The following is a 12,272-nucleotide window of genomic DNA, read 5'->3' as shown; positions in this document are numbered from 1 at the left end:
AGACACTATGTCTATGACGGCATAGTGTCTATGACTCACTATGCCGTCATAGACACTATGCCATCATAGGCGACTTTCCCCTACTAATTTCATTTTCCTAGGATTATGTATAGACAAGAAACATCACTAAACTCTCCACGAGAGAGAATAAGTTTTATCTAGAGTATAGGATTTCTTGGTCGAGTCTGGTAAAAGAACAATATACAGTCGAACCCGCTTATTGGAATAGCCTTCGTGCCAATCAAAAGTATTCCTATAACCAAGATATTCTAATAACCGATCATTGGTCGCTAGTAGAAACGTTTCGGGACCTCAAATTTTTATTCCTTAAACCGGGATATTCCTTTAAGAGGTATTCTAATAAGCGGGTTTGACTGTATCAAATAAAAGTCTTAAGGCCATAGACAAGTACTGTCTCGTTAGATAAAAGGGAAAAATAAAGAAAAAGAAGAAAATATCTTTTAAACTTGTTCCTAAAATAGTTCCTAGTATCAAAAAAATTGAATAGCAACCTTTCCTATATTATATATTTTATAAATAAAAAATGTTTACTCTTTTATGTTGTGTATGTGCGTTACGCCTGTCCTGGTATGAACTCCTTGAATTATATCAAAAACTTCTTTATTACTGTTTATCGTCATCGGGTCTTTATCTTTTGCTATTATAATATACAGTAAAACCACATAAATACCAATCATCAACAAATCTTCTAAAATAACTAATACGTCTTGTCGCCTCGTTGCCAAATATTTAAGTTCCTAAAATAAAAGTTGATATCTACATTACCAGTTTAGTAAATCAATAATATAATTAAATGATAGTATAATTTCATATTAGTTAACCACGAACAGCAATTGCAACAAATCTTAAACTGGTAAAAATTTATGTGTGCCTCAATTGAGAAACACATTTTATAGAGGAGAGCATTTAGCACAAAATAAATCGATATTTAAATGCAGCACCTAGGGACCTGTAGTTTTTTGCATTATGTTCAGGATGACGACAGGAAAAAAGCCTGGTGTTCAAAAATGGGTGAAAATGTATAATTGCACTTGAAAGTGCATGGAACATGTCAAAATCAGTATAGTAAGGACCAAATTTTGTTATTAGAGTAGTTTTTGGGGTCACTGAACACGAATATGCCATCAGAACTGACCCCCGGATCACCTGGTGCCCAAGGTCCACTGCAAGAGACGTCATCTTCTGGAGTTTCGAGGCGTTTCGTTATTAAATTGATTTACTCGAATGTTTTGAGGTCTTTAAACACGAATACACAATCAGAACCGACCTCCAGAGCACCTGGTGCACCGGGTCACTGCAAGAGACGTCATCTTATGGAGTTTCGAACGTTTTCGGCATTTAATTAATGCAAATAAATTACTGGAAGGTATTTAAGGCCGCTAAAAATGAATATGCTATCAGAACCGACACCCGGTGCACCTGGTGCTGAGGACCACTACAAGGGGCGTCACCTTCTGGAGATTTGAGGGTCTTCGGTACTACATTGATGCAAACGGAATAATGTTAAGTATATGAGGTTTGCTGAACACGAATACCCCATCAGGAATACCCGGAGTATATGGTGCCGAATGTACGTCATCTTCTGGAGTTTCGAGAGGTTTTGATACTAAATTACTACATATGGATTACTCATAGGTCTATGGGATTGCTGAACGCGAATACGCCATATTCGTAAGATGGGACCCACGGAACACCTGGTGCCTAAGGCACCAGGTGCTCTTCTAAAGTTTCAACGTTTTTGGCATTTAATTGATGCAGACGGATTACTTATGGGTTTTTGGGGTTGCTGAATACAAATACGTCATCACAACAGAAACCGGGGCACCTGGTGTCTAAGACACGTCATTTTCTGGAGTTTCGAGAGTTTTCGGTACTAAATTGATGCAACCGGATTACTCTTGTGTTTTTAGGGTTGCTGAACACGAATATAACTTAGATGAAAGACTCTGGAGTATCTAGTCACCACGAAGGATAACACTGTCAAAATAGAATATAGTAAATTGATTTTGAAATAAATGAAGGAAAAACATGTTTAGATATAAATTGAGTTTATATTTATAAATAATTAAAAAAATTGATTAGCACAAAACAATTATTTTAATTAAAAGTCTAAAAATAGCAAAAAAATTTACCAATTCGAACGCTTTTTTGCACAGCAACTCACAAAACTTGCAAGTACTTGTTGTGTACCGATTTAGTGTTGGAATACCTCGAAATTCTAAAACATGACGTGTATGGCAGTTATTCTGGCCACTAGAAAACCCTCGACCCTCCAGAAGATGACGCCCCTTTCATTGACGTTGGGCATCAGGCCCTCCGGGATTCGGTTCTGATGGCATATTCGTATTTAGCGACCTTAAAAACCCTAAAGTAAACCTTTTGCATCAACTAAATGCCAAAAACCCTCGAAACTCGTCCCTTGCAGTGGTCCTAAGCACCAAGTGCCCCAAAGGTCTGTTCTGATGGCATATTCGTGTTTAGCAACCTCAAAAACCCCCGAATAATCCATTTGAATCAATTTAATACCTAAAACTCTCGTTATTCCAGAAAACGACTTACACTAATAGTAGGGCACCAAGTATTTGGGAGGTCAATTCTGATGGCATATTCGTGTTTAGCGACCCCAAAAATGCATGAGTAATCTGTTTGCATCAATGTTAGTACCGAAGACGCCTGAACATCCAGAAGATGACGCCCCTTTCATTGACCTTAGGCATCAGGTTCTCGGGGAGTCGGTTCTGATGGCATATTCGTGTTTAACGAGCTCAAAAAAGCAGTAATTCATTTGCATCAATTAAATTTCGAAAACAATCGAAACTCCAGAAGATGGCGTCTCTTGCATGACGCTGAGCATCAGGTGCTCCGGAGGTCGATTCTGATTGTGTATACGTGTTTAGTGACCTTAAAACCCTCCTGTAATCCATAAAATCCTCCTGTAACTATAAATGTTAACTACTTACGTCTCTGAAAATGTTCGATAGGCCTGATGATGTAATAAAGTTATCGAAAAATTTGCATATTTACAAAAAATGTGATAATATGTCACACTTTTCCTGCAAAAATGTAATAAGATGAATGTTACAAACTGACTTGTCACGTTGTTGATGATATTATTTTTGTTATGTTACTGGGTTATACAATAAACAAACGTTGTCGAAGTAAAAGATTTTAAATTTGAGAATATGTTCTTTATTGGAAAAGTAACTATAACAAACAATATTAGAATTACAAGGCGAAATTAAACTGGAATAATTTTTAAATTAAAACTATTTCTTAAAGTTATTTAATAATGCGTAAAAGCTTAAATTCTAAACGAACTAATTTCATTAATTTACGAAAATGTAACACTTAAAATGTTGTCTTTGTCAAAACAAGCAAAAATACGTGACTTTTAAAACTACAACGATTCATAAAATGGCCTGTGATATCTTGGAATTAGGATTTTATTAACCAAATCCAGGAGATCCGCTTTTTTATTATCGGGCATACCTGGTTTTGAGCTGTATGCATCTCTCAATTCCAAATTCTTGCTCTTTTTCTTTTTATTAATAACTATTGCTTTCTGCTCTCTTAAATTGTTTGTCAGCGTATGAATTTTTAAAAAATATAGCATCGGTTCGCTTTTTTTAAGTTGATTCGCCTTTAAACCTGCTAGTTTTACTGTCTCATTATGTTTATCTTTCAGTAAAGAAAAGTTAATTACAGCCGTTACATAGGGCTGCATCTTAATTGACGTTTAATTTCTCTCTCAATTTGAGAATGAGCAGGATCTCTCTCGTTTTGGGTGCGCCCTTTTATCAAATATTTATGCGTTACTGAGTTAAGATTTTCAATTGTTTTTACTGTGTATAGATACATACAGGTCATAAATTTATTTTTTTGCTGGCCTGCACAGAATAGAACACAACGTCCAAATTGTTGACTGTTTCTGAAACTTTCTTAAGGTATTTGTAAACACATGTACCGATTTCATTCACAACTCTATGGGCGTTTGACTCATCCCAAACATAGCTTTCAACACAGTTATTCTGAATGTTGTATATGGTTGAATTAAAAATATCAAAAATATTCAATGTCGATTTATAGTAGCAGACCGAGATCTCCCTTTTGGGGCATTGGAACACTGCTTTCAAGTCATACACTGCGACCAGAATTGTATTGTCTTTTATCATTTTCTTTCTCTATATGTGAGAGAACTTCATGACATCCGCAATTAGCTTTCATTGCTGAAATGTTGCTGGCTCTATTTTTCTTCTTTAAGGCCATCTCAATAGGCCGGTTATTAATTACTAAAGTATTTTTAAAAAATAGTTTACACACTCTAGTCTTTACACCAGCAACAATTAAAAAGAAAGCGTTATTACTGTCACGAGAAGGTGCAACGTTCCCATCGGCATCCATTTTAACGTAACGATATTTTGGGACGACCACTGCAACACTCTTTGCGATAAATGACCACTGTTTTCGATGTTTCCTAAATCCCAGTATTCTTTAAATAATTGCAAACGTCGCTCCTCTGTGATATTTGACCGACATTTGAAAGCACAACTTTTTCTGCAAGGTGGTTTCAATGTACATTCTGGAATGGATTTCTTTGCCTTCAGTGTTTGATTAGATTTTACACAATTTCTCAGTTTCTTTACTACATTTTTTTACCAATTATCTTCTTGTCTTCGTCTTTTCTTTCCTATTTTATTTTGACTACAATCTGGATTTGTTAACTTCTGTTGAGGGGCGCTTATATTTTCCTTATCAGACGGTGTACTTTGTATTGGTATAAGTTATTAAGTATCATTTCATGATCTTCCCTAGATAGCTGATTCACATTTTCACATAAAAAATTGTCTTGATTTCTTGTGCTAATAGGTAAATCTTATTCGTCAGAGCATGAAGCATTTCCTCGATTACGATGTCTTAGTTCTGCATCTTCATAGTCTGGGTCTTTTACGGAGTCGTCGCTATCTGTAAAGAAAATTATGGTTAGAATATTACCAGAATTAGGAAAAAAAAATGAAATGCTTTTGATTACATTGAAATGAACATTAATTGAATACATAAAATTACCTTCACTGAAAGAGCTTGATGAGCTGGTTGACGAGTCACTAGACGAACTACCGCTAGTCGAATTACAACGACTACGATTCGGAAATGTTAAGTCAACTTTTCCTTCTGTTAACAATGAGTCATCTATGTTTGAAGCTCCATTCTGTATGTTTTGTGTTGTGCCATTATCTAAAAAACGGTACGTCAAATTTAATAATATTATATAATAGAAGATAAGAATAAAACAAGAAAATAATAGTAATAACAGCCATATGCGTAAACCTCTTAGGGATACCGTACCTAACAGATATTTAAATTTTACACAAGTTATCGGTCAATCGTAGCCAGAATCGGCGATGAATGACAACAAAACCTATCGTATAATGGGTGCCTAAATACTTCGTAGATAACTAAAACTTACATACCTGTCCTAGTCATTAGAACGGGAATGTTCGATTTCTCGGTTGCCATTGCAAGTTCAAGGATCCTCTTAGATCACGATTCCATCTGAAAAAATAAGTACATACTAGTAAGTTATTTTAGTATGAACAATGTAATATTCAAAAATATTCCCCATAAAAATATTGTTTTTTTCTGGAAGAACGAAACATCAGAATGTAACTTGAACTTGTTTTTCGTACTGGGAAAACTTTTATCATATACAACGTGGTATCCTTAGATAACACAAAGCAAAGTTTATATATTTTCAGCAACAGTGTGACACGAAGGTATATACCAATTCACACTCCATGGACAATTTTCAACAACACTGTTTTAAAATAAACATATCACACTATTGGGACCGTGCAAGTTCGGCAAAGCGACCCCTATTTCTACGCTCTGTACTATTATTCGCACTTTTAATTATATTGGCCAATTATATTAGTCCGGTTACTGGATAATTGTCAAGGCCATAGTCCAAAAAAATAATAAGAAGAAAAAATAAGATTCAGGTTATGTTATGAAAACATCAACAATTGTATGTAGTAAATAAAATTAGTTATTAAAATGCAGTACTGCAAGCAAAATACAATTAATTAAATTTACCTTTATATAATAATTGCATATCATATCAATATTCTGGGGCAATATATAATTTTTCTGCTTCATTGACAGAAGGTATGAAATATACGTCAATTTGACAATTTCAATTGACAATATGAATTATTTAAGATAGTTGCAATATTTCTCCTCGACTCGCGCAGGGTCGTTTCTCGTTTCCCTTTCCAAGTACTTGCACACCGCGAATAAGAATAAAAAAATATTATTGAATAAATACATACCTTTGCAATCACAATGTAATATCGTCGTGATATCACTTTTTTGTCGAAAAACTAGGCTTTGCTTGCGGAATGACAACTGTCTTTTCTCGTTTTTGAAGCAAAGCACTCGGAAGAAAGAGATAACGTGATATCGCAATGTAGCACAGTTCCGCTGTTTCTTTTCCTCATACATTTGCTATTACTCACTGAATAGATACCGCGTTTCTGGAGAAAATAAAGTTTGACACGGCGGTTTTGATTATCAAATAAAAAAAAATTGAGTTTTTGGACTTGTCACGTTATTGAAGCAAAGAGGCGATATGTAAAAAAATTGGAAAATCTTTGTATATTCTAGTGTTTGTTGTGCAAGATTTTAAAAAATTTTAATTTTTTAAAAAAAGTTTAGATTGCAAAATTAATGTGCAAAATCTAGTAAGTAACTTTTAATGAAATTTGGTGTACGGTTTTAACACATTACAAAAATTTTCTAAGCGAATTAGGAAGGTTCCAAGTGTAACCTAAGTGATGGAAAATCATTGAATAAAGACAGGCTTGTTTTGCCCCCTTATTTTATATTTATTGCTATTTTGAAGCAAGGGTAATAAATTAAGACATTTTTAACCAAACGCATCTGATAGAAAATTTAATTATCTTTGTTTTATTCCTATAGGACTTTGTTCTGAAATGAACAGTTTTTAAGTTATAAGCAAAAAATGTAGAAAAAAAACGAAATTTTTTGAAATTTTTAAATATTTTATTTTTTTATTCATGTTCCGGGCATATTTGAGAAGGAGCATAAATCAATTATTATTAAAGAAGTTATCACCTAACTTTATCCGCAAAAATCTGAATGCCACCTCTCACATCCATCTAAAAACAGATCCTTACTGCTCTATTAATTATTGCATTCCGCTTGCGTGTCGATCGTTATAATTTGAATTTCTTACTTTTACCAAGATCATCTGGGAAATGTATACAATTACCGGTAAAATTAGGAAATAAAGGTTTTTAAAAAATATTTCTAGTGCAGTAACTGAAGGTCTTCACCTCCGATTTCGTTGAACCTTTATCCATTTTCATGAAAATTGGTGAGTAGTTAGAGGATACCTCAAGGAACAAAGGTGACATGATGCCAACTTGCGCTTTTACCCTGGGGGCAGATGCCACCCCTTCCCGGGGGTGAAAATTATTTTGTTAAAAATAATACCAATAATCGATAGAGGGACAAATTATAAGTAAATTTTGTTATATAAAGTTATTAATATACATCAATACTTTTTCAGTTAATAAAGATCAAAGATTTTATTTTTTCGTAAAAAAATGAATGTTTTAAAGCTGTTTTTTACGTATAACTCAAAACCTATAAGCTTTTACAAAAAAGTTATTATTACCAAAATTGAAGATAATAAAAAATATAATATACTCCTCACTTGAAGAACTAAACTAATGTTAATTCAAAGTGAATTATGGGTAATATATTGTATATTTTTTTCGACGAGTACTCAAATCTAAATATTCAATCTTAAATAACGGGAAAACTATGCATTTCATAAAATATACCTGCTAAGCACTTGTCAAAGTACTTCGGAATACCTATCAAATCAGCTCCAGAAGTTAATAGCATTAAAATTAAGCAAGTTATGATGAAAATAAGAGAAACCTTTTGAATTTTTTAGGAAAAAATGAAAAATAAAACATACGCCATTTCCACAAAAATTAAGATTTATAGTAATCCTTACTATAATTTATTTATATTTATATCAACACATGTAATGATTTTATCAATTTTGACCGGTTTAGAATCCATATTTTTGAAAAAAAGGTATAATTTTAAAAAATGAGAATTTTTAGAATTACCGTAATTTTCATTTTCTTTTGATAATAACTCCAAAAATACTCAATATACGTAAAAATAGTATATAAACAAATTTTAGTTTTTCTGTGTTGAATATATTACCCGTTAAACTATTTGTATAGGGTAAAAAATAACCGAGATAGAAACGTTTAAAGTTTAAAGTTTAAATTTTGCTACCAGAACCATGTAACCGGGGTTATTTAACCTTTTATTTAAAAAAAGTAAAGGGCTTTCAAGATTAAATTCAACGCGTTTTAATAGCCCTTGGAATTAACTTTTAAATGGTTGTCAGGTCAACCTGATATCGTAAAAATTAACGGAGTTATTTAAAAGAAGCACAATAATATTTTTTGGAAAATTTTTTAAAAGATAAATTTTGAAAAATTTTTGGAGCTAAATTTTAATCCAATAAACTTGTTCTGGGGCTCAGTTGATAGATATTTTTCAGTACTTTGACAAATATTTTAAAAGTTTATGTTATAAAATGCATAATTTTCCCGTTATTTAAGCTTGAATACTTAGATTTGGGTACCCGCCGAAAAAATATACATTCAATTACCTATCTCACTTTTAGTTAAAACTAAAAGATTTTTCTAGTATTAAGTGGTTTATTTCGTTTTTTATTAGCTTTAATTTTGCTAATAATAACTTTTTTGTTAAAACTTATAGTTTGTGAGTTATTTATCAAAAAAACATACATTTTTCTCACGAAAAATTGAAATCTTTGATCTTTAATAAATCAAAAGTTTTGCTTTATTTTAATAACTTTATATAACAAATTTTGCTTAGAATTTGTCTCTCTATTGAAATGGGGGGTCATTTTTAAGAAAATAATTTTCACCCCTGAGAAGGAGTGGCATCCACCCCCAGGGTAAAAGCGCAAGTTGGCACCATGTCACCTTTGTTCCTTGAGACATCCTCTAATCACTCACCAATTTTCATGCAAATCGATGGAGGTTCAACGATATCGGAGGTAATAGCTCATATCCACCTTCAGTGACTGCAATATTCCTACATTTACCGTCGACTCTGGTAACTGTATACAATTACCAGATTATTCACTTTTACCGTAACATAATAAATATACTAAAAATATATTATATCTGTATTTACCTTCACCCAATCATTGTCCAGTACTTGATAAACTTTGTTAAAATATGGTCTTAAAGATAATCGTCCATACTTGCTATAAATCATAATTCTCTGGGTTTCAATATATTCCAAAATTTCATCCTTTTTATTTAAAATATTTTTTATCTATAATAAATATGCAATCATTTAATGTTTTTACACTATAATTCTATATTTTTGTAGATACTCTTAGAATATCTGAGGGCAGGGGACCACTTTGATACATGAGCATAATCAGCAAATATATTGTATAAATCACTCGATAAAAACACATACGCTGATCACGAAAAGTATCACATACCTTTTTGAAAGAGAAAAAAAGTTCAAGAATAATTTTTAATTTTTAGCAGAATGTTATAATACCTACTCGTTTATCGTCTCCTTTAGGTGTAACAAACGCATAAATTTTCAAGTTAAAGCATGTTTTTGCCGAAAAAAAAAGTAAATAAACGGTGGTTAATAGAGAATACTTATTTTGGATATTTGTGTTCGAGAATTTGATCTGTGCATTATACTGCCCTCCTAAGGAAAACCACCGCATCTGCAGTACTTATAAAAATGAGTAAATGCACTTCAAAGAATCTGCAACTTTTAAAAGGTGCTAAAATTATTACAACAATGCGGTTAGAGACGATTTTACTTTATATCAATAAGTCTGTAAATAAACTGTGTTTTAAAAAAAGGAGCAGTAATTTATCCTAATTTTATGCCTACTATGGCAGATACTGGGAAAGAAATTGTAAGTAATATTAACAATTGCTAAGTAAAACTACAGCATCTACGGATGTTATGTATATGCGGTGTTTTTTCTTAGCATAATGTTACAGAAAATATAATTAAACAACAAAATGAGTTTTTGAAAAATTTATTATATCTACATATTTAATAAAAAAAAACCACCTTTATTAGACCGAATAAACCCTAACAAACAAAATTTAATACAAAAGCAAAAAAATTAAATATACAAAGAAATTATCTTATTAATTCTTATCTTCCTCAAGGTTTTGCCAAAATTGTAATCTATTTGAAGGCATTATGGTATTGAGATTTTTAATAGGGGTTTCTTTTTTATTTTTTGATACTCCATATGGAAATGTAAATGCCTGAGGGCTGGGAAGTTTTCTATTTAAAACTTTATTTTGAAGAAAATTCATTTCAAACATACATACTATCGAATCTATTTGTTAACTTGTACTTTAGAGAATGATCCCCTGTTGGAAACAATTTCTGTTAAGTATTTTCTCCAAGTAAGGACGTGGCTCTATTTTTTTAATTTTTACTTGTGATGCGAAATCTTGCCACTTAAAAAAATCTGTATACTGCATTGTTTTTATTGTAACCTTTTTTGAATTTACATTTCCAACACCTGTCACAAAATCATTAAAATCGTAGGTTTTCTTTTGTTTTTTTAAAGATAGTTCCACCTGATGGTGATGACATGAAGGTGTGTCCTGGTTCAAAATACTCAATACAAATATCTTGAGGAGATATAGCGTCAGAATTTACAATATATACAAGGAAAGATAAAAAACCCCACTTTTTATTTTGACCTGAGCAGTTGTCAACCCAAAGGACAAAATGTTCAATATCCCTGTAATGTAAAAAGAAAGCATTATAGGAGCTAATTATTTCTTCTTTTCTTTACCCTACTTGCTTTTCAACATTAAAAATTTTACGTTGTTTCTTCAATCAATTTTGCAGACAGAAACTAACACAACTGCACCATATACAAGTTGAGAAGAAACTAAATAAATTGAAAAATCGCGCCAATTACGTAGCAAAAACACCGCAATTGGGTATTGCTTAGAATAAACACAGTAACTGCAGACTCCGACAAGTATATGCGGGGTTTTACCTAAGTAATGTTCTAGTTACGGGGTTTTTCCTTAGTTTGTCGCATGTTTTCGTAGATGCTAGGTTTAGTATTTCTTTCAGAATATACAGGGTGTCCCGAAAAGAATGGTCATAAATTATACCACACATTCTGGGGTCAAAAATAGTTCGATTGAACCTAACTTACCTTAGTACAAATGTGCCCATAAAAAAAGTTACAGCCCTTTGAAGTTACAAAATGAGAATCGATTTTTTTCAATATATCGAAAACTCTCAAAGATTTTTTATTGAAAACGGGCATGTATAATTCTTATGACAGGCCCACCTTAAAACCAAATTATAGTGAAATTTGTCCACCCCATAAAAAAATTATGAGGATTTTGTTCCCTTGAACCCCCCCAAACTTTTGTGTACGTTTCAATTAATTCATTATTGTGGTACCATTAGTTGAACACAACGTTTTTAAAACTTTTTTGCCTCCTAGTATTTTTTCGATAAGCCAGTTTTTATCGAGATGCGGCTACTTTTTTACTATATTGACATAAAAAATTTTTGGGGGTTTTGTTCCTTTAAACCCCCCAAATGTTTGTGTACGTTCCAATTAAACTATTATTGTGGTACCATTAGTTAAACACAGTGTTTTTAAAACTTTCTTGTCTCCTAGTCTTTTTTTGATAAGTCAACTGTTATCGAGATGTGGCTTCTTTTTCAAAATATACCAAAAACTTTAAGTTAAAAATAAATTTTCAGATTATTAACAGATTAATAATCATACTTAACCATATACAAATAGGTGGTGGATTCGACAAATACTCAAAATATCTCGATAAACACTGGCTTATCAAAAAAGTACTAAGAGGCAAAAAAGTTTTAAAAATATTGTGTTTAACTAACGGTGCCACAATAATAATTTAATTGGAACGTACATAAAAGTTTGGGGGGCTTTAAGGGAACAAAACCCCCATAAAATTTTTATGGGGTACACAAATTTCACTATAATTTTTTTTAAAGATGTTGCTACGATAAAGATTCCTCATGTCCATTTTCAATAAAAAACCTCTAGGAGTTTTCGATATATTAAAAAAAATCGATTTTCATTTTGTAACTTCAAAGGGCTGTAAATTTTT

General features: G+C 32.1%; 1 protein-coding gene across 1 annotated transcript in view; it reads right to left on the bottom strand.

Moving 5' to 3' along the window:
* LOC114328113 (polycystic kidney disease protein 1-like 2) overlaps positions 1-12,272 on the bottom strand; it is a 311,210-nt gene that overhangs the window by 21,161 nt on the left and 277,777 nt on the right. The window contains exons 22-23 of the mRNA XM_050644966.1: positions 9,295-9,438; positions 553-758 (exon numbers count right to left, since the gene is read on the bottom strand). Coding sequence (XP_050500923.1) covers positions 553-758; positions 9,295-9,438 — 350 coding nt within the window. The remainder of the gene's footprint in view (positions 1-552; positions 759-9,294; positions 9,439-12,272) is intronic.

Source organism: Diabrotica virgifera, chromosome 2 (genome assembly GCF_917563875.1).
Source record: "Diabrotica virgifera virgifera chromosome 2, PGI_DIABVI_V3a".
Taxonomy (NCBI): Eukaryota; Metazoa; Arthropoda; class Insecta; order Coleoptera; family Chrysomelidae; genus Diabrotica; species Diabrotica virgifera.
This window is presented reverse-complemented; position numbering and strand designations above follow the sequence as displayed.